General features: G+C 42.6%; 1 protein-coding gene across 3 annotated transcripts in view; it reads left to right on the top strand.

Annotated features, from left to right (window-relative positions):
* Positions 1–347: 347 nt before the first annotated feature.
* RAI14 (retinoic acid induced 14) overlaps positions 348–26796 on the top strand; it is a 131722-nt gene continuing 105273 nt past the window's right edge. For 2 of the 3 annotated variants that reach the window (XM_074995692.1, XM_074995690.1), the window contains exons 1-2: positions 348–506; positions 13232–13309. In XM_074995692.1, coding sequence (XP_074851793.1) covers positions 13274–13309 — 36 coding nt within the window. In that variant the 5' untranslated portion in view covers positions 348–506; positions 13232–13273. Of the gene's footprint in view, positions 507–12697; positions 12777–13231; positions 13310–26796 lie in introns of those variants that run through there. The other variant, XM_074995691.1, reaches the window with a different exon arrangement.

The following is a 26796-nucleotide window of genomic DNA, read 5'->3' as shown; positions in this document are numbered from 1 at the left end:
CTCCCCGTCTCTCCTCTTCCCCACCCCTCCCTGCCTCTTCCGCCCGGTCCCTCCCCTCAGCACAGCGAAAAGGAGCGGCGGGGAACTAAAGCCGCCGCCGGGGGCGCTACAAATCAGCGACGCGCGGCAGCAGCTGCTCGGAGGGGCACTTCCCCACCTGCCACGTGTGTGGCAGAATGTTGGGTTCGAACCCCAGCCCGGCTCCGCCTCACCCTCCCACCCCGGAGCTCCGCGCCTCAACTGGAGCAGGAGCGCTGCGGTCACGTGGGCTCGGAGTGATGTAATTCCTTCCCCGTCCTCCTCCTGCCCCTCCCCAGCGGGCGGAACGTTGGGAGCCGGGTGTTCGCTCCGGGTGTGTGGCTCGCGCTGACCGGCAGCGGCAGCAGCCGGAAACTTTCCCAGGGAGCTGCTGCGCTACTCTGCTCTCCCCCCGCCCCGTGTGTCGGGTGCTGAGCGTGTGCAGCTCCGGAGCCGCCGGCGGCAGCAGGGCAAGGCGCCTTCATGGGGTGAGCGTGGAAGTTGGTGGCTGTGTCTCCAGCGCTTTCTGGTTCTCTTTTGGTCCCATTCCCACCCCCTTCCTTTTGTTACGGGGACTCCAGGGAGCAGAGGGGCTGGGGAGGCGGCTGTGAATAGGGGCATTGTGTGCATGGCTCAGCCCAGAGAGAAAGGGGAGTGGGAGGAGGCGGCGGCGAAGTGGGGAGCCGGCTGCCTGCTCCTGGGGTCTCTAGGGAAAGGGGGGAGGGATGCAATGCCTATGGGGTGGGATGCACGCTGGCTGGGAAGGAGAGAATGAATGAGCGAGTCAGAGGCGGGGGAGCTTTCCAGGCTGGACCCTTGCTTCCTCCTCGCTTCCCGTGTTCCTTGAGTGTGGCGAGACTGGAGGGAGGACGGGGACCGCGCGTGGCGGCAGGCGCTGGCCGTAGTAGGCGAGGATCTTATAGTCCCTCCCGGGATTGCAATTCAGCTCAACCCTGTGGGTTTCCCGGCGCTGGGCTCTGCCTCCCTTGAGTGAGCGGGAGGCCTCCTCTGCGGAGCAGCGGCGGAGTAAGTTTCCTTAAGGAAGGGGCGAGGGGAGTTTGCGGGCGGTGGGCTCTCTGCTCTCGGGAGCAAGGGACATTTCTCTTTGCTCCCCTCCCCCAGAAGCTGCTGATGGTGCGTTTCCTATAGCAGAAAGTAACCTCCTCCCTCCCCCCCCCCCGCGTAGTAACCTCTTCCCCCCCCCCCCGCGTAATGTGTCTGGATTTGAAGAGGATCCAGTGGGCCGTGCATGGCAGCCAGGGACTCAACAGCAACTTTTTTATTTTGTACTCCAGTCTCTCCTGCGGTGGGTCGCATCAGGGCTTTGGCGAGTTGACAGCTGCAGCTCATGCATGAGTAAGAACAGCCCATCTTTAGTAAGCTGTAAGGGGTGGCAGTGGGTGTCTAATGGGATTCTCTCCCGAATGAGTTCCTCCCGTGCCAAAGTATCTCTGCCCAGACAGTGCTTGGGAAGTGGAATTTGTTCCGTGTGTACTGGAGTATTTATCACCTTTTTGTTACCTTGCTGAGACTGTTGCTCTAAATGCCTCAAGTTTCTGCACATAATGCTAAATCATTTCCCCCTTTTTACCCTCATAGATTGGGATTTTTACCCTTTGGCTATGTCTACACTAGCCAAAAACTTCGAAATGGCCATGCAAATGGCCATTTCGAAGTTTACTAATGAAGCTCTGAAATACATATTCAGCGCCTCATTAGCATGCGGGCGGCCGCGGCACATCGAAATTAACGCGGCTCGTCCAGACAGGGCTCCTTTTCGAAAGGACGCCGCCTACTTCGAAGTCCCCTTATTCCCATCTGCTCATGGGAATAAGGGGACTTCGAAGTAGGCAGGGTCCTTTTGAAAAGGAGCCCCGTCTGGATGAGCTGCGTGGCCGTGAGCCGTGTCAATTTCGAAGTGCCGCGGCCACCCACATGCTAATGAGGCACTGAATATGTATTTCAGCACTTCATTAGTAAACTTTGAAATGGCCATTTGCTTGGCCATTTCGAAGTTTTTGGCTAGTGTAGATGTAGCCTTTGTGTAGCAAAGGATGCTGGGACTGTCTAACAGAAGAGGTTCTAATTCTCCTGAACAGAACCTGTTGTAGCTTTATTGCTAAAGATAACATAGCTCACTGATGCCCTTGTAAAGGATCTCATTGAAATTCTAGTTCCAGTTGTCAGCATTTTAATTAAAAATATAAACCTCTCCTTTCTGGTGTTTGCAGATCAGATAAATTTTTCTCCATCCAGAAGCATTCAGGGAGTTATGAAGTCCCCTTACTCCTATGAGCAGATGGGAATAAGGGGACTTCGAAGTAGGCGGGGTCCTTTCAAAAAGGAGCCCCGTCTGGGTGAGCCGCGTGGCGGTGAGCCGCATCAATTTCAAAGTGCTGCGGCCGCCCGCATGCTATATGAGGCACTGAATATGTATTTTAGCACTTCATTAGTATACTTCGAAATGGCCATTTGCATGACTTAAATATTGAGTCTGTTCTGGTCTGGCTATGGTCTGAAGAAGTGGGTCTGTCCCACGAAAGCTCACCTAATAAACTATTTTGCTAGTCTTTAAAGTGCTACTTGACTGCTTTTTGTTTCGAAATATGAGTGTATAGGTATGTAGCATTCTTTCCCTAATCCAGGGAGGTGCCTATCAACATAATAAAGAATCTGATTTCATCAAAAAGAACTGATTATATAAAAGGGGTAACAAGTAGTTGTGTAGCACCTGAGGGACTAACAAACCTGTTAGGTTTCATGGGTAAAACCCATGTCCAAACCTGGCTTCCGCTCTGAGACTACAAAATGAGCGAAAGCATAATGAAATGAGTTGACTCATGGACGTTTTTACAGGCAAGTTTTAATAATGTGGCTCTGTTCAGTTTTGATAGAGTCCCACTTCGGTACCCTTTTTGCAGCCCATTTGATGAGGCATATTTGTTTAGAAGGAGAGCTAGTCTAAGGGGTGTGGAAGCTAAGCTTTTGTGCAGTTCTAGGTTTTTGTGAAGGTTAATGACGCAGTCTTTGCTCCAGCCATAGTAATATCCACTCTAATCAATTTCTGGTAGCTATGTTCTGGTTCTTGTTGCATGGTCATGGTACCTGAAATAACGGCGAACAATGGTGCATAAAAATAGAACTAAAAATTCTGAAGCTTTAGCATTCTGTTCTTTGCTGCCCCAGGGAGAAACTATAAAAGCCAAAAGAAAATACTTTTGTGTGGGATTTAGATCAACTCTGTAGGAAGGCTTGTGGTGTCTTCTGTGGTTCATGACTTTTTACCAAAAGATAGCAATTGAAATAATTATTATTCTGGTAGTAGATTTTTTCTACTGTCCACAATGTTTAAATATTTGAAGAGGTGTTCTGTGTCATACATTTGATGACGTTAAATAATAAGCTATAACAGAGCCTACACTTGTCAGACTGCTTGGTATAAAGTTTGGTTTGGGATAGGAGAGAGGGCTAAATTCACCATTGGCACTTAGAGCTGGTAGCTGGTGTAAACAGTGTTAGCAGGGCTTGAGGCAACAGACCTGGTGGCAGCAACATTAAACTGTCTTAACTCCTCTGCTTATTGAGATGCAGTACAAAATGAAGGGGCATCTTGGCCTGAGAAATGAGTGTGGCTAGTACAGCTGGAGGGGATGCCAAATCAGTAGCATTTCTGACTTTCTGTACATTTTATGTACTTCCATTGCCCCCATCATATTAGTATCTGAGTTCTTCACGCTTTTAATATGTTTTATTCTTAAAATACCCATGCGTGGTAAGGAAACCCTTGTTCTAAGGGTAGGGAGCTAGGGCACAGGCACCCCATAATCATGCCAGAGTAGGGAACTGAAGTGGGATCTCCCCAGAGCAGTGCCTTAACCATTACACTATCCTTTCTTGGCATTGATAGACATGTTATTTACTGAGACGCCAATCTGATATATTGACACTGCATCCTATCCCTAAGGAAAGGGTTTTCAGTACTACTGGTATGAATGGCTACCCTTGATTTATTGTGGCTTCGTGGGCAAATTTTAGCCACACCACTCTTGGCACTGCAGTTTGTGGCACAGGGTTGCAACACTCAAAGTGCTCTCTTCACTCTCCCCAGGGCCTTTGTTCCTAATTCAGCCAGGATTAGGATTATGGTGTCAGGGTGGATGATGCTGCTGTTGTTGGTTGGTGCCTCCTTGGCAGTTTGTATAGTTCTCTCTCTCGCTGGTGCTCTCAGTGCTTATTTGTTCAGATACTGGTGTAGATTGCTTGACAGGCTGAACTTTTCTCTCAAGTGGTCTATGTAGCAAGGCAGAGGTGCTAATTAAATCAAAATACAGATCACTTCCCTTCTCAATCAGATTTTGCTTCCTTGGTATGGCTGACATCCTGCTAGGTCTTATAGTTGGTTGTGCTCCAGGGAAGACTATGTACTTTCCGATATATAAGATATGATCATAAATATGCAAGCTTTTTTTAAAAGTTAGCATATCTGAAAACTTCTTTTTTAGTGTGACTCTTTCTTCACTGAGGTAATCTTTCTATTGGTAGGGGCAGGGTTTGCAGATGAGGTATGACTGGTGTCTTACGCTCATTACATATACCATCTCAGTGTTTGTTTTTCTTTGGCTATTTTAGAGCATTTATCCATAACTCAACATCGTGCAACCTTAGATTTAAGATTACATTTTTGTATGTTTTTCGTGCTTGCTTTCTCCTCTAAGGAGTAATTAGTAGTTTGATGGGAAGTATAATAGAGGAAACATGTAGCCGGTACTAGCTTTTGTCAGCTGGAATTCTCAGAATACCTTCTGTTCTGGTATCTGAACAAATAGGTTGTTCAGCAGGTCTCTGCTGGATACATCCCTTGCTCTTGATAGAGTATTGTTGCTGTGTCTGGTCACTCTTAAATCAAGCATAAGAGCAATCATACTGGGTCAGACTATAGGCCCATCTCACCCAGTGTCATTTCTTCCAACAGTGACCGATACCAGGTGCCCCAGAGGGAACCAACAAGCAGGCATTCATTAAAGGATCCATTCCTTGTCGCTCATTCCCAGCTTTTGGCAAACAGATAATTCAAAGTGGAACTCAAGTCTTCTGCGTCTCAGTTCTGTGTGCTGTCTGTTAGGCTACACTGCCTCCCACAATATATTTAATATGATAAGATAGACACATTAATGGTTAACTGATGGGGGCCTGCCTGCTGTGGGCAGGGGGTTGCTTCAGCCCTGCAAGGTCACTGCAGGTGGGTGGTGCTCCAGCACTGCCGGAGCAGACCCCCATCTGCAGCGGCCAGCATGGGGCACTGGGGAGGCTGCTCCAGCCGTGCAAAAAGACACGATAACTCTGGGTCCATGGTCCCCTTGTGCATGTAGAGAGGAGCAAGAATCATTGGGCCATAGGATGAGATGGCACTGCAGTATGCTTGCTCCTTCCTGTCAATCCTGTAGAGACTTGGGGGAGACCTGAGCTGTAAGTAGAGAGAGGCTGTGGCTGTATTTGTGGGTGGGTTATATTTGTCCCTGCATCCATGGGACACGGGTAACATGCCTGACTACAAGGAGTTGTCTATGTAGATCTGTTCTTGTAACCTCTTTTGACCCCATCAGGGATGTTCTAGAGGCAGTGAGGCTTGGGGGCTGTGTGGCAGTTGGCATTTTGGTGGCAAGGGATTTCCATGTGGGTGATCCTTGTCTGCGGTGAATCCCCAGGTGTAGCTATGGATTACAGAGGATTTGTGGCTGTATGGGGCTGACGCTTCTTAGCCTTTTCTATAGGGGGAGAAAACAGCCCTTCTCTGTGCCCCCTGTGAGGAAGAAAATGAAAAGCTTGGTGAAATGACAAAATTACGTGTACTGGAAGGTGGGTAACTGCAGCTGTATAACTACAAAAATAATTGAAGGTTCTAAGCACCTTGATTTGAAAAATACGTTTTTTTTAATTATTCACACAACGGTTACAGCTGGGAGCATGTGATACAATGTAGAATTTTAGGAGGCTGTCAAGGGGGAAAGCTTCTCAACAGTGGAATGTATTTGAGAAGAGAGAAAAAATCTAAGGGAAATTGAATGCCCCCTTGCTTAACCTATTTAAAAACGGAGGTGACAGAGTTGCAGGACACAGGAGAGAGTCCTAAACAGGCAGAGGGAGGGACTAGGTCACTAAAGAGCTCTGCTGTGTCTAATGTCTGATTGTTTTTTAAGAGTAGGATTAGCTGTGTACAGATCGTTCATTCCCTATTGTGAGTATCCCTTAAGTCACACAGTGAATTTCTCTGTGTGTTTTCATAGTCAGTAAAAGAAGATTAACCAAGACAAGCATTGTCTTTCTAGGTACATAATGGTTAAAACCATTTTGTTCCAGTTGCCTTTTCAAATGATGCAAACAGGAAGATGACTTATTAAGCTGGAAAAACTGAGCCCCACAGTTATGCTCATGATACAGTAACCCTTTCCTTTGTTTGTCAGATGGCATTCTGGTCTCTGTCATAGACTGGGGGAAAATGGTGCTAAATGTAAATCACAAGATACATAGTACAGTTTGAACCTCACTAATTGGAAACTGTCTCATCTGGCAAACTCCGTAATCTGGTATGATTTTAGTAAGCTGCCAATTGCTTATAATGGGTGTGGCCAAGTTTCCCAGGGTCCCATAAAGTTTGTTTCCAGCCACCAGTCCTGATTCTCAGTGTTCTGTGCTGTTGTTAAGCTGTAATTTACCCCTAAATGTCTTCTAAGAGCCCAGTGAGCAGCGAAAGTGTTGGTAGTCTTCTCAAAAATATTGGCCTACTGTGGTCCAGCAAATTCCCTTATCCAGCGCTGGTCAGGTCTTGAGGCTGCTGAACGAGATAGGTTCAGCTTGTAGAATGGAAAGTGCTGATGGTATCTTTCAGTATGGTGTCAGATTGTATGGTAAACAAAAGCAACTGAGGATGGACAAAAGCTCTGCATTCCCATTGGCCCATGGCTTTGGCAACTGACGAAACTCAGGTTTGTGAGTTTGTTATTGTGAGTCATTGTGCTCGTATACTGGGTCAGTGGAGTTTGACTGTGTGTCGGATCAGACAAGCATGGGCACTGAGATGGACGGTAGAATAGCCAAGAGCTGCGCAAGTGCCAGTGGCTAATTAACGGAGCAACAATAGCTGCCAGCAGAGTTTGTTCTCTGGAGTGAAAGATGAATTTGTGTTCTGTAAGGAAGGCTTGAATCTGAAGGGTGAATCATTAGTGGGAAAGGGAGAATTCCTGTATAGTATTCAGTAAGCAGGTTCTTCATGGAGTCCCTGACTCTTCTCCTTTATTGACTCTGCTTGAGGTAGGGAAGAGAGTGATGTTGGGAAGAGAGGACTGGTTGAAGTTGTGAATACCATTTTAGTTTTGTTGGAAAAGCTTTGTCATACCGAAGTCTTGCACCCTGTCCTGAAGGGTGGTCTCACTTTGCATTCTTCTGATCTCCATTTAGAATTAATTCTGGGACTCATATTGTACTGTGAGCATAGGAATGTAATAAACTGGGTACAAACATAGTAGGAGAGGGATAGGATATCACTTGGTAGAAAAACTGAATGTGGCACTGGAACTTGAATCTTCTACTTTACAGAAATACTCTTATGTTTTTCTCTGATATTTAACCCTTGTGATGTTAGACATTCAGACACTAAGACTCATCAGCAGAGTCATTTTCTGTGTCACAAACAAAATGTACAGTATGTCCTAATGCCATTTTAGTGTTGCACAGTGAAGGTTGCTGAGATGTTACTGCTCAAATTTGATATTTTTAATGATAAACTAAAGAGATTTCAAAACAGATATTGTGTATATAATTAAAGCCAATGATTGGATGCTTTTAACCAGAATTAAGTTCCTGAGCGTACAGATGTACAGGCTTTTATTTTGCTAAGATACTGTGGATACAAATTGACAATACACAATAGTTATTATTGCATGTACTCTATAATGGGAGTTGTATACCCTTTGATAAATGGATTGCAATAATTATTTTATTTTATTTATTTTTTGGGCAGTACCTCTGTGTTACCTGCTGAAATACTGTTTTGAAAGGTCTTGGAGTGGTGCTCATTTGTGAATTTCATTGGATGTGCCTGTATCTTGCACAATAGTAATGCAGTACCTTAGAGGAACTACCTTTTTATCTCTGGTAAATGAACATGTATGATAAAAGTATGCTAAATTGGGACCCTGGCCTCTTCTGTGCAAATGTCAATAGTTACTTCCTTTGACTATGTCTACACTAGGAAATAAGTCAAATTTGTTAAAGTCAACTTTATACCGCTAGATTTTATAAAGTCAATGGTGAATGTCCACAGATGTTTAGGAAGTCGACATAGTGTGTCCCCATTACCTTTGCTAAGTTCAACTGTGTTAGCAGTAGATTGTGGATACCTATCCCAAAGTTACTGCATCCCTGTTGCATTCTGCGTTTCTGTGCCAGTTTGTTACTGGGGGGGAAAAACGTGCTGCAAGTGGTTGTCTGATGTCCTCATTCCAGATTGCATTGCCCTCACTCCCCAGTCCAATTGAAAACAAACTGGCAAATGCATTCCACAGTCTGCCCTCGCATGCACCATTATAATGCTAGTGGGCCAGTCCTGAGAATTATAAAATGCAGAAATAAAAATCTGAAAAGTTTCAATTTGAAGTTATTGAAAAGTTGTTTTTTGTATTGTTGAAATGCTTAATTTTGATTCATTTCATTTTGACCTGCCAGCTGCACTGGAGTGGTGGAGGAGGGGCAGCTGGAGAGCCCAGCAGCCACGTGCTGGTGGTGGGGGTCAAGCCAGAGAGCCTGGCAGCCGTGTCGTGGCAGAGATGAGCTCTGGGCTGTTTTCTGCTTTCTGTTTCCTACTTCCTGCTCACCTGGAGAGCTGTGGAGGTGAAAGCAATGTTCAGAACGGAAACATTGGGAGCAATGTGGGATACATCTAGAGGCCAATAAAATCTAATTTAATAACTGTGTCTACACTAGCGTTAAATCAACCTTGTAAATTCAAACTTGGCATTATTCCTTGTAAAAAAGCTGGAGTAGAAAAGTCAGCCTTAGGACCCCTTAAAAATCAACCTGATATTTGTAGTGAAGACAGGTACATTATAAAATTGACCTAACTCTCTCAAAATCAACTTTATGCGCTAATGAAGACCTAGCCCTTGAGAATGGAGACCTTAGATCAAACAGGAGCCAGTTGGTTTTTTTTTTTACACAGTTATGTCCCTTATTACTGAGGGCTCAGGAGCATTATGATACACCCATTTTAATATTAACGTTTGTTTTTTAGTTGTGTGATGAAAATGTTAAGAGTATGTGGGTATTAAACAACATTAAATGTGGGAATCTCTGCAGGTGGTTGGGAGTTTTTTTTTGTTTGTTTTTGTGTTTTGTCATGCTGCCAAAAATTATTCTGCTGTAGATTTAAATAAGGCCATGAATATATAAAATGCACATACCGTAGTCAAGATGTGAGGTTAATCTTGGGTGGGGGGTAGAAATTAGCTGTAATCTTGGCCTGCGAAAGAGAGTGCCAAAAATAATTAAAAAATTTTATATAAAAAAAATCAAAAGATTTTTTGATGACAACTGTTAATTAGAATGTATAAAAAGCCCTACCCCATCGTGCACCCACTCTGCAGGAGTATCCGAGTTAGTCTGTCTTCAAAAACAGGAAGTCCAATGATACCTTGCAAACCAGTAGATATTTTGGAGCATAAGCTTTCATGGGCAAAGACCTGCTTTGTCAGGAATACTCAGGAATTTCTGTATTAGATCTACCTGTAGTCCGTCTAGTCATGTGTCTTCAGCTGCTTCAGATGTAGGTTCAGAAGACCCCAGAGAGAGCTGTGGCAGGCAGTTATATAGTAGGCTTCCTACAATAGAAAAATTTGTTTCTGGGTGGTGGTGGTGGTGGTGTTTATTTCAATCCCCGCTTGGTGACTTCTTTGCTCTGTTGCAGGAACATTTATTTTTAGTCCTTTTAAAGTTATTGTAAACAAATGTAATTCAAGGTAATTGGATAGTCTGGTTGATATGTTCTGTCTTAAATCCTGCTAAACTACATGCTTCAGTGATATTTTTGGTGTATTACAGAGGCTTTTAAATAAAGGTAATATCTTTAAAAGTGGTAATCTGCAACAGGTTTTTAAGACATGGGCTTCTGCCACTTCTTCTATCCCCACCCCTTTTTCTGCTGTGAAGAAGGCCTGATCTGTGAAATGGAGCTAGTCTTGTTTTCTGAAAATATCGGGAATGTCAAGGTTTGCTCTTCCTTAGTTTTGCTGGAGGACTTTTGGGAATTCTTATATGTTCACTGTGTTCTCCTTCATTGGAGAGGTGAGATTGTTTGTTTGTTCTTGACAGAGGATGCCTTTCTTCAAAGTTATAGTCAATCAAGATAATTGGTTTTGGCAAAAATAAAATTATTTGTTCTTACACTTTACAATACAAAATCCCTTCCCCATAAAATTGCCTGACTTTCGCTTTCATTCTTGGCTCATGACATGTCACTTTCTCATTAATTCACCATGATTTTCATGTTCTTCTGCCTAGATAACAGCTATAAAATAAAATGGGAGGTGATTTATTTTTTTCCCCCAAACCTTCCAGGACTCCTGTGTCTATTATGAAATGCAAAAAAGTTTCTGGGGTGGGGAAAGGGCGGGTTCAAGTCCACACTCTTCACATTTGCTGCTTTTTGAGTTTTGCTGACTGTCCTCTTGTTCTTGTATTACAAGTGAGTCAATATTCTGCCAGCAGAACAAGTACCTAATCATGCCACAGTTCTTTAATTAGGTGGAACAGCAACGAAAGGTCCTGTGGCACCTTATAGACTAACAAAAGTTTTGAGCATGAGCTTTCGTGAGCACAGACTCACTTCATCAGATGTGCAGATACAGATTGCTGTTGCAGATCCAGACTAACACGGCTACCCCTCTGATACTTAATTAGGTGTAGTGTTACTTTAACTTTTCACAGCAAAGTACACATTGAACCTCTCTGGTTCTGCAACAGCCGTGGTCCGGTACTGTATGATTGTAGTTAGACAGATATCCACTTATCATGGATGTGATTGTTTCCTGTGATCCCTCAAAGTGTTGTGCTTATAGCCACTAGTGCTGGCTCTCAGTTTTCTGTGATGTTATTCAGCTCTAATTTACCCATAAATGTCTTCTAAGAGCCCAGTGAGCTGTGGACGTGTTGGTAGTGCTGCTAGGTAATACTGACCTCCTGTAGTTCATCAATTTCTTTGGTTTGGCGTTGGTCAAGTGCCAAGGATGCTGGACTAGAGAGGTTTCAGGGGAAGGGGAGGAATTTGACCATGGTATGGTTTTATATCTTCGTGAGAATGGTTTGTCTAGATCTCTGGTAGGGTGCTTAAAACCTTCCAATAGCTGTGCTTAGTTCAAAAGGATAGTTTACAGCAGGGCCGAGCAAACTGGAGAGCAGGCCCCCTTCGGGGGGTGGGGGGAGAATGGCATTTCATAAGGGGGGTGCAGCATGATTGGCAGTTATGTGTTAGGCTCATCCATCTAATTAAAAATGTTGAAATATGTTACTGTTTTTATGTACGTCTATTCACATTGATACCGATTTAATAAAGTTTTTACATTCTACATACTTATTTTCTCACACATGCTGAAAGGGCCTTTTTTTCATACAAATATAACTGAAATTTCTAATGGTTTGGATTACATTAGACAGGCTGGGGGTGGGGGGGCGGGGCTAACTGCAGGGATGAAAAGTGGGCCTGATGTGAAAAGTTTGCTCACCCCAGGTTACAGTATAGTATATATAGAGTTAGGGTTTTTTTTCCTGACTTTCCATAAATATACCTCTTTCCTGTAGTGCATCTGTTCATAAACTGTGTGGTGATATTTTGAAAGACTACATATAAGTGTGTATTACATCTTAATTTGTGATGGAAGGAGGTTGTTTTTTCCTTATCAATCTGGTGTTTTGAGTCTCTGAGAAGGACATGAAATTTCACAGTGACCCCAGGGGACCAATTGAAATTAGGGGAGAGTAGTATGTTCTTAACCATTCATTTAACTATCCTCTGAATTTCAATTAGGATTTTTTTTCTTTATTCTAAGTTGGAGGGGAATGTTTCCAGAAAGAAACAGAACTTTGTGCATCTAGACTTCTTTGCTGTCAAATGCTTCTTTTAATAGAAGCTTGCATGCTAGCTAAAACTCCAAAAATAAGTGGCCCAACTATTTCTGTAAATACAACCATATTTTGTAAGTTATCAACAGATGTTGGAATTTTTGTTACTTGGATGACTTTGTTCCATTCCAGAAGTCTGTTAATCTTTCCCCCCATAGCTGTTCTCTTCTCATTAATTTTTCTTACGTGTAATACCAGCTATTACTGGAGATGTTTGTACAGAACTTGTCCATGTTTTTGAGAGTGATAGAGGATGCTTCTGATATTATGCCATAATTTGTTCCAGGATTCAGTGCAAAAACCTTTATTCAGTGACTTTCCTTATTTCTCTACTGTTTCTTTTCCATGCCCCATGTTACGAGCAGTTGCTTTGACAATACCATGAAGCCTACATCTATACTGCCATGGAAGATCAACCCGCTCATGGTCGATCTTCCAGGGTTTTGTTTCACACGCACATGAAACGTTGCTTACTGGGGTCAAAGCTGACCCCAGCATTCCTTGTGGGTGGCAAAGATTAAGGAAGGTCAAAGGGAGAAATGTTGCCATCGCTCTTCTTCCGTATAGCCAGTCATTGAAGTCTACTGCTGGTAAGTCGATTTTAGTTGCGCCATTTGCATGTCTAAAATTGCATATCAGTGGTTGACTGCTATGTATAATGTAGACATAAGCTAAAATAAGATGGTAGACTCATACAAATGTTATTTGTTGTGAGTATGTCCATGATTCCCTATAGGCAAGATATAACTAGCATTATAAAAATACAAACTTAACAAATAACTGGTAAAGATTGTTTCATACTATTATGCAGCAGGAATTTAATGTTGGGCTTTTGCCACTTAAACTTCAAGACTCTGTTGAATACTGCTAATTTTAAGGAAGCTGGATGTTGGAATATTAGCCATAATCAATACTTGGTTTTTTGTTTTTGTTTTTGTTTTTTTTTCAGATCAAAGATCTATTTTTAAAAGTTTTGAATAAAGTTCCTAGTGAACCTATGTGGTAACTAGCTGGAAACTTATTTTCCTTTTTGTTTCTTGCCTAGGTGTTGAAAAAACTGAGATTTGGAAGGCTGAATGGGATAAATATGAAGAGCCTGAAAGCAAAGTTCAGAAAGAGTGATGTAAGTACTTCAGGGCTCGCTCTGGCTGACTAATATTTGTTTGTATTGTGGATACAGTCCCTTACTCCCAGCTAGATAAGGCTTTAGGTTAATCAACTACAGAGAACAGAAGCATTTTCCAAACTGTAGTGTAATCGGAGGTTTCTAAACTGTTTCTGTTTTGGAGTATCATTCTCAAATTCCCAAACTAATCAGAATTGGCCACAGCCCTTACTTGTAATGTTAGCTGGCTTTTGTGAGAATCTGCATTTGTGCGGGTTCTGTCAGATAGTGGTCCTTCAGAAATCCCGATCCTGTACATGGAGCTTAATTTATACTATTAATGGTCTTAATAGCAAGTAATGTTTTTATTTAGGCATTCATATCATTATTATCAGTGTGTTTTTTTTCTGAACACTTAACACAGAAAACTAATTCAAATGTAACAGTGTGGCAAGGTCCACAGCCCCATATAGGGACACATGACTGCCTTGTTCACCATCCTGCCAGGGAGTTCTGGAGCCCTGCCTAGAACTGAAGAGGTAGGTGTGGCTTTTAAGTATAAGGATGAATAAATGCTTGCACCTGCCTCTCATAAAGAGACGGAGATGGAGAAGTCCTTCAGAAAATCCTAGGAAGAGCTGGTATTGGAGAAAAAGCTAAGGCTGATTTTCCTAGTTTGAGCTACCAGTAAGATTACCAAGAAAGAATTCAATATCTTACAGCGCGTGGGTTTCTTTTGGAGCAATGGGAATGTCACCTGTTTTACGCGGTCACGTAGTACGCCTGACTACTGTTGACTGCATTCTTATGCAATAAGTGGGTCTGGCATTTTGTGGTATGTGGAATCTATGTCCATGAAGCTGAGTGTGTCACATGTTAACTTGTAGGAAATCTTATAATTGTTTTGTGGCACACAAACTCTGTGGCATGGCAGAAATGATGTCTTGTAGATAAAATGCATGTAACACAGATGACTCTTGACATGTATTCTGTATGTTTGACCTTCTCTCATATTTTGGATGAAACCCATAACAACACTGCTCATACCAGTGAGGAGTTGGACCAGAATATCACGCAAGATGTGGAAATTTTGCAAAATGGGAGTAATAGAAATGGGATGAAATTGAAGAGTGCCTAGTGCAAGGTCAAGCATTTAGTGACTAACAAAAAGAATTTTTGTTTTGAGCTGGGGCATACCAGTGAGAGTGCAAGAAGAGAGGACAGACTTGGGTGTATTGGTTGATCACAGGATGACTGCACCACTCGTGTGGTGTAGTTGTGAAAAAGGCTAAGGAAGTCCTAGAATGCATCAGGTGAGGTATTTCCAGTAGAGCTAGGGATGAGTTTTTAATGCCATTATATAGGGCTCTTGTGAAACCTCACATGGAATATTGTGTGCATTTCTGGTTCCCCATGGTTGAGAGATTAATTCAAACAGGAGCAGGAGCAGAGAAGGTGAACTATGGAAAACCTAGTTTCAGAGCAGACTCAAAAAGCTTGGCTTGCTTAGCTTATACAAAAGCAGAGGAGATGTCATTGCTCTTTATAAATACATCAGAGGGATAAACACTATGGAAACAGAAGTTACGTGTCAGTGTGGCCACAAGAACAAATGGATGTGCAGAACGAATGTCTCTGAAGCTAAGTTAGTATAAATTGGCCCGTTTGAAATTAGACAAAACTTTCTAACCATCACTAGACTGAAGTTCTGGAACAGCAGTAGGGGCAACATGACTGGAAAACTGAGCTTAAGTTTATGGAAGGGATGATATGATGGGACTGTCTACAGTGGCATGTAGCTGGTCTGTGATGCCTAGCAGCAAATATCTCCAACAGCTGGTGATGGGACACTAGCTGGGGAAGGCTCTGAGTCACTTCAGAGAATTCCTTCTCAGGTGTCTGGCTGGTGGGGCTTGTCGATATGATTGGCATCTGACTGATAGCCATATTTGGGGATGGGAAGGAATTTTTCACCCAGATCAGATTGCAAGATATTCAGGGTGAGTGTGTCTCACTCCCTTGCAGAATGGAGCAGGGTGACTTGCGGGCTTAAACTAGAGTACGTAGTGGGGTCTCTGTACCTTGAAGTCTTTAAATCACAATTTAAGGACTTCAAAACCCAGACAAAGGTTAGGGGTCTATTTGCAAGAATGGGAGGGTGAGGGTCTGTGGATGCAAGTGCAGGAGGTCGGACAACATGATCCTTTCTGGTCTTAGAAATTGAATCTGTACCAGAAATGTGAAATATTGCATATTCTAACATTAAATAATCTGTAAGATTTAAGTGTATTTATGCTTAGATTACTTTAAACAAAATGCTGAGTTTAAAATAAATGGCATACAGTAATCCTTTACCCCACAGCTCAGAGGTCAGCAGCCTTTCCAAGGCAGAGTGCTGAAATGTCGTCTTTTGACCTCGATATATGGTCTGAGTGCCAGTGATACTTTTTCAAGTCACTAATAGTCCTTCTTATAACAGCTTTTTTAATAAAGATGCAGAGCAGATGTGGTTGGTTAGCATTAGCGGGTCTTTTGTAAATCCACAGGTAATGTGGCTTTGAGGTTGCTTCTGGCTGCATGGGAGAGGGGGTGGTGCTGAGCTGCCTCCTCACGTGACAGTGAAAACTGGCTGACGTGCCACTCGTCTGACCCCTGCCATAGCTAGTTCTCTATACAATCTGTTCGTGCAAGAGTTCACTTTGAGTTTTGCTGGGTATTTCACAGCTCAATATTCCTGAATTCCATGTTTCGCGTTTTGAGCCCTTATTCAACTGTTAGGTGTGAGAAAGTCCCATGTAGCTATAAAGCTATAAATATTACACACATGCTGAAGAGTGTAAATTATTCCAGGCAGGGTGGGTTTTCATTTGCAGTTGGCTTGTTTCCACCACCTATCTTTGGTAGAGTATGGCTGTGAATTATCTCACCCACGTTTAAACAGAACCTATTAATTCTTTTGGATGGCTCCTCAAAACCAAAAGAAAAAAGAAAGAAAAGGACTGTAGTTATGATCATTTGCCCCACTCCAACTATTTTTTTGGCTAGCATCTTATGGGAGAGTTGAAACTTGATGCCAGGCTTTCTATAGTCCTTCATAGAGGGTGTGTATGTGTTTTCAAGTCCCACCTTTGTCAATCCAAACTAATGACCTATTGTTTCCATATGAACCAAACTGTATCTTTGCTAGGACCACATACTGTTGCCCAAACTAATGACTTAGATTTTCTTAGACACAAGTCATGTGGTTTATATAGCAATCTTTTATAACACCCATTTCTATTAAAATATAAAATAATTAAACTCCATGTTAAAGAGATTCCATCTTAAATTACACTTCAGTCTTAATTTATTTTTCTCTGCCGCTTTTCCAAGAAAAGCTCAAACTTTCTGTACAACTTTTCCTGCCTAGTGTTTTCAGACATCAGTAGCCAGCCACTGGCAGAGCTGTGCCAGTGCAAAGCTCCACTGAGAACAAACTATGGCAGCAGTGTCTTAGCCATCCTGGTGGCTGTAACAAGGGCAGATCCTCTGCATAGACAAAGCCTAGATTGGTAATCTCCAATTTCACTTTTATGCATTGGAAGCCTCATAATTAAGTCCGGAAGGTTCCACTGCATGTGTAATATTTTATGTCCTGTCTGCTTTGTTCCCCCTCCCCCCCATTCTCACGTGCTGCTATATAGGTATAGGCATGTAGGTATATGTTAGCTGGTTTTTAATGCAGTGTAGTACAGTAGGACATCAGAACTACAAACACCAGATGTACAAAGTGACCGGTCACCCACTTGGAACTGGAAGTACACAATCGGGCAGCAGCGGACACATACAAAAAGAAGAAGAAGAGAGAAATGCTGTATAGTACTGTGTTAAACTACTGGGTAATTTTGGAGAAAAATAGCTTTTTTTTTTTTCTACATAATGACGTTTCAAAGGCGTATTAAGTTCTTGTTCAGCTGTAAACTTTTGAAAGAACAAAAGTAACATTTGGAGTTATGAACATTCAGCATTATGAACAGTCTTCATGCCTGGGATGTTCATAACTCTGCAGTTGTACTGTGGTAGTGAACAAGGAGAAAAAGGCAGTGTGGTGTGACTGGCCAAGTTCTCTGCAGCCCACCACCTGAGAACATCTGAGCTAAAGATAGCATTCATTGCAGGCAACTGCTGTGCTGACTTGGGAACATTGCTGGGGGACTTATTCACTCAGATGAGAAGAGAATAAAGCTCTTTCTAAAAAGGCCCATTTTGTTTGTTATGCTTCATTTGGGCTTCTGGAGCAGACTAAGTAATATAAACTGGCATAGAGAGATTTTTGTGATTCTGTTAGGGTTTGTTAATATGAGACTGAGGATATGTTTACGCAGCCCATGTTACAGTGTAGTTATGGCTTTTAGTCAGCGGAAGATGTCTCCAGGTGATTTAAAAAAAATCATCCCCAAATGAAAGGCAGTAGCTTTATTGTTCCTACCAATAAAGCACTGTCTATACTGGCACTTTTCAGTGCTAAAACTTTTGTTGCTTGGGGCGTCCTTTTTCATATACGGGAAAGACTAAAGTTTTAGTGCTCACAGTGGCAGTGGACAGACAGTCTAAAAAGGGACAGCCGGCCACTTTAATGGTTTCTCAAGGGGGGGGGGGGAAAGGAGGAATCACTTGTACAGAAGGTCCACTCTTCATATTCAAAACTTTAGGGTTCTTCCAGTTTAAAAATGCTTGTAACTTTATCAAGCTGCCAGAAAGCTCAGCTTTTACAGGGCTATTGCTGGATCAGAAATTCCACATGTAGGTGGGAAGGAAAAATAAATGTGTCCTAGGTATGTATGAAGTTTTATTTAACTTGGTGGTAGCTTTCTTGTGAAGTGTGTCCAAAGTAGCCTGATACACCAGTTGTATTAAAAGGTCTTTTGTTTATCAAAACACCTTCTAAGTGAGCCCGTCTCATCACCAAATCAAAATAATTTGTTCTCACCCTTAGGTAGTTGTCTGGATTGTCACCTTAGAGCAGAAGTATGCCTGTGTGACATGCATAATTTTACTGCAGTGTTCCCAATTTTATTTGATCACACAACCCTTTTAAACTCAAAAGAATTATGTGGAACCCCACTCCCAGGCTTTACCCCCCCATCCCACAAACCTGTCCCCCATTCCCAGGCTTAACTCACGTCAGCCCTAAAACAGCTCCTGGTACTAATCCATTTATAGTGCTGGCTGGAGAGTCTACATCATGGAGCCACATGCACTCGGCAGAAGGATGGCTGGCATGGAGGTGGTCCACTCATAGGAGTGAGCTAAGCCAAGTCCACCAGAGGGGTGTGGCCACTTGAGTAGTGGGGTGAGTAAGGGGCTCTCTGCAACTCCCTGCCCTGCAACCATTGAAATAATGGAACTAAATGCGGTTGGTTTAACAGCCAGATGCCTCCTGCCACTCTGCCAGCTGTAAACCAATTAAACTTAGTTCTTCTGTCTCAGTGGTGACAGGGCAGGGAGCCACAGAGGAATTTTCTCATGAAGCCCTGGGGTTCTGTGGAACGCCATTTGGGAAACACTGCCTTACTGCAGTCAATTAGTCAATGTAGATACTCCATCCAGCATAGCTGTAAAGAAGTTTATGCTTCAGTTTCTTTTTCCACATCTCTTGGCAACCTCCTCTCATCGTCCAACAAAACTGAGACAGGGAGGAAAGTTTGGGTTCTTTAGCACTTCTGATTGTTGTCAAGCTGTGTTGTATAGCAGCTATTGACACAGATTCTCATGAAGCCTATGGTTACACTAGCGAGTTTTGCCGACAAAACCTCAGTTTCATCGACAAAACTTGTGGAATGTTCACACACAATAGCTATTTTGTCCACAGTTTGCTGACAGAACTCAGCACTTTCACTTGCAGAGTTCTGCCTCTCAGCCATTAGGCATACTGCTGCTGTCAACAGATTCTTTCAACAAAAAAGCTGTGTGGACGCTCTCGGGGGGAGGGCCTTCTCTGGCTAGACAAGGCATCCAGAACAATGGGCAGCCCTGTCTGATGTGCTTCTGGGTGCCTGTTTTGCTGAGAGAGCAGCCAGGCAGTCCAGCTGCTCTGGTGACAGAGCAGAGTGCTCTTCTGATTGGCTTTTGTGCGTGGCTGCACTCTATCGACAGAAGTTTTGTCTGGAAATCTCTTCCCACAGAGACTTCTTTCAGCTGATCTCGGTAGTGTAACTGTAGCTGAAGAGTTAGTGTCAGAATGTAGAGTCCAACACCCCCCCCCCCGCCCCAAATCTAAGTTGAAGACAAAAACTGTACTCTTCTGTGACTAGTGGGGTGGGGGAGAACTAATTTAAGAGCATAATTCCATATGGCCAACAGGAGTTGTGGTGTACTCTTCTATGAGATAAAGGACAATTTTTTTTTTTTTGCAAGACAGGGATAAACAAAATGCGCTGTCCTTAGCCATAGCGTTAGGTCCCATTTTCTACCCAATTGATATTATATTCACTGTATTGTGTTGGCTAAATCAAAATAAATAGACTAGTTAAAGGCTGGTGTTAAAGGAGACATAGGAGCAGGTTGTTAGCATCAAGACGCAAAGCCCACAAGCTCTGTTAATGGGGTGAGTAGACAAACTTCACCTAACTTCACTCTGTGCAGAAGGCCAGAATAAATCCGTACACCGGTGCATCTGGAGCTTTGGGTGGTGTTTCTCCAGTGCCCATGCAAAGGGAGCGGTGTGCAAGCACTGTATGCTCTACAAATGGGGATCTCTTACTCTTTTTAGGCTGGTTCTGAGAGCAGGGAATTAAGAAGGAGCTGCAGGGTACATAATTAAATGGATCCAGTAGTCCTAATGCTCCGCTGCAGTGCCATGGAGAGTTTGCAGCTGCTTAGTTACCTATAGGCTGGGGTGGTGAGAAGGGCTGTGCTGAATGAAGCCTTTCCTTCTGAACTGGGAATCCACTGCCCAACTCCTATGTGCTTCACGTACATGTATTTCTGTTCTTCGGATTTTTTGCATGCAAGCACATCTCTCGCTCCTGGTCTGCTTAACTTGGTCACTCTAAAATTCTTCTTGGGGCAATTCTTGTCTGACAGAAATGTAATTAGAGTGGGAAAATGAGACATCTGTCATGAAAGGCTGTTGTCAAAACTTGGGGGCTAATTATAGGAAGATACTGAAGATAAGATCATTACTGCTGCCTGGAGAACATGTGAAAGATCCATCCTCCGTTTGTGTGTAGCAACACACTTTTCCATTGTGAATTCTTAGCTTTCTTTCTTAGTGACCATATGCCATTCTTCTTCAATATGTGTTGAATTGAGCATACAGAAACTTTGCTCTCTCTGTTGGAACATGCAGTTTTCAGATATATTTTTCATGCTAAACAGGGTAATGAACCAAAACAAAGCACTTAATAGAGGAATGAGGGTATTTTGAAGTCCTTATGTCTCAGATTTCAAAATGCGTGAGACTGCTTGGTATGTTGTAATGTAATTTACAATAATATAAAACCATCCATTTTAAAATAGAGAGTATTATACTATTAAGATGTTGAGCTTTTAATTAGAACTCACTTTTTTAATGAATAGGCCTTTAAGTATAGGTGTAAATGTACCTTACAGTTGACTCTGCTGCAGTTGATTTTATGGAGCTTGACTTTTGCTGCATATGTTAAGACACGGCAAAATCATTCTCTTTGGGCTCAGCTGTCAACCCTGGTAGTCCATGCTGTTGCATGGTGTAAGAGACGTTGGTGCAAGCCTGAAGAGCCCTGATCTACAGTAGGTAAGAAAGTCAATTCTGATAATGTCGATTCTAGCTAGCTCTTCACATCTGTGTAAACTTGAAAGCTTCTCTCTCTCATCAGCAGAAGTTGGTCCAATAAAAGATAGAACCTGACTCACCTGTGATGAACAGGAGTACAAAATCTGAAGAAATAGATGTATTCAAATGAAGCAGGATGTGAAAATGGCTAGAATTTTTATCCCATGCTAAATAAAATACAAGTAAACAGCATAAAGGATTTAAGAAGGCCTTAAACTGGTAAGAGTTTTAAAATTACAAAGCTGTTAGAAGCAAGCAGGTAATTTTGTTACATAAAAACATGATTTCTGAGCCTGTCTCTCATCTGAATTTTATATAAAAACATAGCTCAAAGGCACGAGTTTGAAAAAATTACAATGTCCAATTTATTTGGCTATTCCTAGTAGGAATTACATGTAATATTAAACAAACTTTTAAAATTATAAGCTATTTTTACTGTGTGGTATTTTAGTTTCTGTAACTAGATACTTCCTTTTTAGCATTACTTATTTTCTATTATTCAGTAACATTTTTGAAACTTGGGTTTTGTCCAGATCACAAAGTCATCAGACCAGAAATAAAGGAAAGGATTTATTTTGAAAGTGACTGGTTCAGTCTGAGAAACAATATGAACCAGCAAAGACATTTTGGAGAGGTTAGGTTTTGTTTGTACTCACAACAAAAGTCATGCCTATGAATAGCTACTAAGACATTAAATACAGAACAAAGTGTGGTTTATTTTATCTGATGTTTGGGTCCCCCTCCCTGTCCCCCCTTTGTAGTTTAGGCAGGGTGAGAACAATGTAGGCTGAAGTCCGTTGTTCTGTGTGTAAGAGGAGTTCAAATGTGAACTCTGATTCATTTGGTAAGATATTAATTTTTATTTCTGCATCAAAGGCCCTAATTGCCAAGCAACTGCTATAAATTAGCTGGGAGTCTGCTTGCCTCCCAAGCTGAGCCCCGAATTCAGGAGGTGCAGGGAGTGGGGTACCTTTTTTTGGGTCAGGGGCCACTGATCCACAGAAAAATTAATTGGGGGCCATGCACAAGGGAGAAGCCAAATGGGGGGGGAAGTCCCATCCTCAATGATGTGGCCCCCAAGTGAGAAGGAGAAGGCAAATGTGGGGGGGAGGGAAGCCCATCCTCGGAGACCTGGCCCCCAGGTGAGAAGGAAAAACTACCTCACAGATGTGGTCCCCAGTTAAGCAGCAGGAAAAGAAAAAACGACTCGCCTCAAGTTCTAGCTCCATGTGGGGCAGGCGTTGAGGTTCAGGGCTTATTCTGGGTGGTGGGTTGACTCTTCTACAATCCCAGGGCTAGTCAATTTTGTGGGGCCCCACTAGGCACCGGGCTAGAGCCAGAAAAGAGGGGTTCAGTGCGCAGGAGGGAACTGCAGATGAGCAGGGTGGGTTTTCAGGGGCTGGGCAGGAGGAAGGGTGTGGAAGTGGGCTGTGGGTGAGGGCATGGGAGGGAGGGAGGGAGAAGGGTGGGGTTGTGATGTGTGCGGTCTGGGAAGGAGGAGGCATGCTGCAGGTGTGGGGTGCCTACGCGGTGCAGCTCCTGGGGGGTATGGGTGAAAGAGGTCATTGTTCCTGCAGCTAAGTCTTGGTATCTGTAAGTGTGTAAAACACAACTCTTTAGTCAGAAATTATCATCAATCTCATTTATTTGTGAACATAACTAAAATATTACCACAACCCAACCACTGAAGGGTCAGTATCTTGAATTGTCTGTAGAAGCAAACTCATCGCTGGTGTAGATCATGGAAAATAGGTATAAAATAGCTGTTGAAAAGCAAGTTGGTCATCTTACTCTGCATTGGCTTATCTTCAGGTATGTTTTTTTCCTGGGACTAAATGTCCCTATCTACTCTTAGTGTTGTTACCAGGATTTCTGTAGCTTTGTGTGACACTTTGCACAAAGTAGCTCGTTAAATAGATTTCAGTTTAAAAAGCTTGTGAGTTTTGTGCTGACAGAGCCCCCAGTGGATTAAATCCTCTCTTATCTGTAGGAACAAGGCAGCAGTATGACAAACTTCCAGAACGCTCTGCCTTGCTGATGTCTCAGCCCAGACACGTGTACTTAGCTAGTCAATGTAATATTATTAAAAATACTTCTCACTTCCCTATTTATGTTTGTTGCATGCAGTTTGTGGGAGCTGCGTGGAGGGCAGGCAGCCTGGCTGTACCTCTGAGCAGACTTTTAGGAGCTGTCAAAAACCAGAGGCCTGGCAACTGTGCTGCTCACCAAGAGGCCTAATTCCGGGTCCTTTGAAATCAGTGGAAGAACTTCCGTTGACTCCACTGGGCTTTGGGTCATGCACCATGAGTGAAATCTTGACTCCATGAAGTCGGTGGTAACACTTGCATTTACTTCATCAGTCCTGGGATCCACTCTAGGTATGGAATGGAACTACATGTTGAAGAGCAGGGGTGAGCAGACTTTTTATGTTGGGCCCCCCTTTTCGTCCCTCCAATTAGCAGACCCCTGCCATCTCTCTACTATTCAAGTTGGTGGAAATTTCAGTTAAATTCATATGAAAAATGAAAGAAACCCTTTTGGCATGCGTAATAAAATAAGTACGTAGAATCTAAAAACTTTAATCAGTATGTAAATGTGAATACATGTACATAAAACCAGCAATACCTTTTAATATTTTTGAGCAGCAGGCCCCCCCCCCTTATGAAATTTCATGCACACCCTCCTGAGGGGGTGCACCCCTGTTGTACAGAAACCCACTGTGATGGGTTGAGTGGTTATCTAGCTTTGTGGTTCTTTTTAAGGGCATTTAGCTTGCTTCCTTCATACTGATGATACACCATCCTTAACTGTATGTTAAATTGGATATACAGAAACTTTTTGCTATCTCTATTGGAACGTGAAGTTTTCAGATGTATTTTTCATGCTGAAATAGGGAAATGGACCAAAACAAAGCACCTAATAGAGGAAGGAGAGTATTGTGATGTTTGGTGTTGAAACCAGATTCTGAATTGCAGATCTGAAAACAGGTAACTTAGAGAGGAAATGGCAGAGTGTGAGTCTGGGAGAGATGATCTAGAAATGGTTGGATCTCTACCAATGTATTGTATTTTAAAGGTTAATTCTTAAAAGTTTCTGTGATATTGGCAGGTTAGTTAATTTCCTTGTGTTTAGGGACTTCAGGTCGAGCTTTCTATAATTGCTCTTCTGGTGGCAGAGAGGTCTGAGATGACCCTACTACTGTGTTTTTGCTTTCTGTGATCACTTCATAGAAAGTGGGTACCAAATTTCCTAGGGTATCTGCAGCTTCTTGGACAGACATAGTATGTTGTCTCAGGGTGCTGACTCTTTTCCAGTCCATTAACATGCCTGCCCTAATTTCTTTTGGTGCAGGCATACTATCACTTTGTGTTTTTGCTGGTCTTGTCTCCTGCCTCTGTCCACATTGACCCATAGTGACAAATAGAATTAATGGTGCATGTGCTTGTTGCTGTTTTGCTGGAATAGGAGCTGTGAACATGCAAAAAGTGCTGTTGGGCTGGAAACTGTACCTGGCTTGCTCTCAAGTAGCTCCTGTTTCAGACAGTGAATAATGTGGCTCTTCAATGCAAATATTAAATCTTTTGCTTTTAAGCCAGAAGTTGTTTGGTGTCTTTTATTTAGACTCCTGGTTAGCAAGCCCAGTCTTACTGTAGCTAGATTGCCAGAGTGGATTATTTACCATGCCATGATGTCAGGAGACAATTGTCATTAGTGCTGTGTTTGCAGTGAGGATTGGTTCAGTTAAGTACTATATTTACAGCTACCTGACAATGTACAGCTGCACTACTTGTCAGTAACTTTATTTGTATTTATTAAGCTTATGGTAGTATGCAGGAAAGGTGTTGGATTTCAGCTGGTGGTCCTCATGGTTTCTAAGTTGACTTCCTGTTGTTTCCAGGATTTTTTTATGCAGTACTGGGGAAGGTAAAGTGTAACGTTGTTCAGGAGAGTCACATATAACGGTACATGCTGGAGATAAACGCTGTATGGGCAAGCAGGCATTGTGCAAGTTTCTTCACAGATCTCTTCAGATGCTCCTCTCTCTTCTCCCACTAGGAAATTGTTAATTTGTGATAGGTCTGGTATCTTTTGGCCTTTTTCCTTTTTTTTTTTTAAATGTGGCCACACCGTGCATCTTAGAGATTTGGGTCAGACCCAAATCAAACCCACAGTTTTAAAAAAAAAAGTTTCAGTTCAAGCTTTTGTTTAGGCAACAAGGTGGAAAACAATCAAATATTTAGAACAGAAAGTAGCATAGCTGTAAGTTCAATTGAAAACTATTATCACAAGTTTGTATAACTTTGAGCAAATATCTTGACATTTCTTTGATTCCTAAAAGCCGTGTGAGGAGGCTTCTTTCATACAGTGCAGTGGTTCTCAACTTGCGTGCTGGTGTGACTCACTTGACATCCTCAGGGCTGTATGAGTGGCATATATATTGTGTATGTGTGACCTATATAACACAGAGAGTTGCATGTGTGAACTATGATGTAAATAGGTTGAGAACCACTGATCCTGTGTTTAATAAAGCATCATTGGAGAGAAGGCACAATGTAACTGCAAAATTTGGGGTGTTGCGAATTGAAAGGTGCTGTCAGAGCATATGACAGTATTTTTCAGACATAAGAGTTCAGTGAGTTAGCACCACTGAAATTTTGGCTTTTTTTGTGTGATGGCAGCATAGGAATGTTTCTTGTTCCCTGGAGTATTTTTTCTGAGTCCACACAAGAGTTTCTATACCTGGAACTTAGATTTATAATGGTTACTTTGTTCTTTTTTCCCCCCCATAGTCATTGCTTTGTTTTTTCTTAAGTAACCTAATACTTTCTAAAAATGTGACTTTGACCTCAGTCTGACATTGTAATTTATCCTTGAAATGCTAAATTGCCTATTTCCTCTGACATTGACTTGAAATGACCCTCCAATAGCTATCTCGTTCCAGATGCTGAAAGTAAATTGAGCACTGCCTAAAAATAATCTAAGTGTTACTTAAAGTTACATTCCTTGGTGCTTTTATGTGGTAGGTCCCCCTCCCTCCTACCCCTTAATAATTTAGAATCACAGAATAGTAGAACTGGAAGGAACCTCAAGTTGTCATCAAATGCAATCTCCTACGCTCAGTGTAAGACGAAGCACATTCTCTAGACCTTCCCTGATAGATGTTTATCTCACCTGCTGTTAAAAATCTCCAATCGTGAAATTCCACAACCTCACTAAGCAATTTATTCCCTGACAGTTAGGAAGCTTTTCTTCATGTCCAACCTAAACCTCCTTTGCTGCAATTTAGGCCCATTGCTTCTTGACCTATCTTCTGATATCAGACACCTCCATGATTGAAGGATTGTATTTAAAGCAGAAATCTGAAGACTTCTTAAAACTATGGTGTTAATATGGTTCTCTCATAAGAGCCAGCTCTGCAAAAACCCCACTAGAGCATTTAGGAACTTTATTTCTTAATGCAGAATGTATTTTGAGTCCACCTATCTGTGCATTGAAACAAGCATAAATGCTAAATATGGTCAACTTTAGAGCTGGTTTTGCAGCGATTGTTTGACAGATGCCTTCCATGCACATACGTACCGTATGAGTGTGAAGGGGTTGCAAATCATTGTGTATGTATGGACTAGCTGCATAAAACTTGTGAAACCTGGTGTGTCACATCCACAGGATCAGTGCTGCGCCTCAGCCATGGGCAGCGACCAATTTCTCA

Source organism: Carettochelys insculpta, chromosome 5 (assembly GCF_033958435.1).
Source record: "Carettochelys insculpta isolate YL-2023 chromosome 5, ASM3395843v1, whole genome shotgun sequence".
NCBI classification, from domain to species: Eukaryota; Metazoa; Chordata; order Testudines; family Carettochelyidae; genus Carettochelys; species Carettochelys insculpta.
The sequence above is the reverse complement of the archived record's forward strand: the minus strand, read 5'-3'. Positions and strand labels throughout refer to the sequence as shown.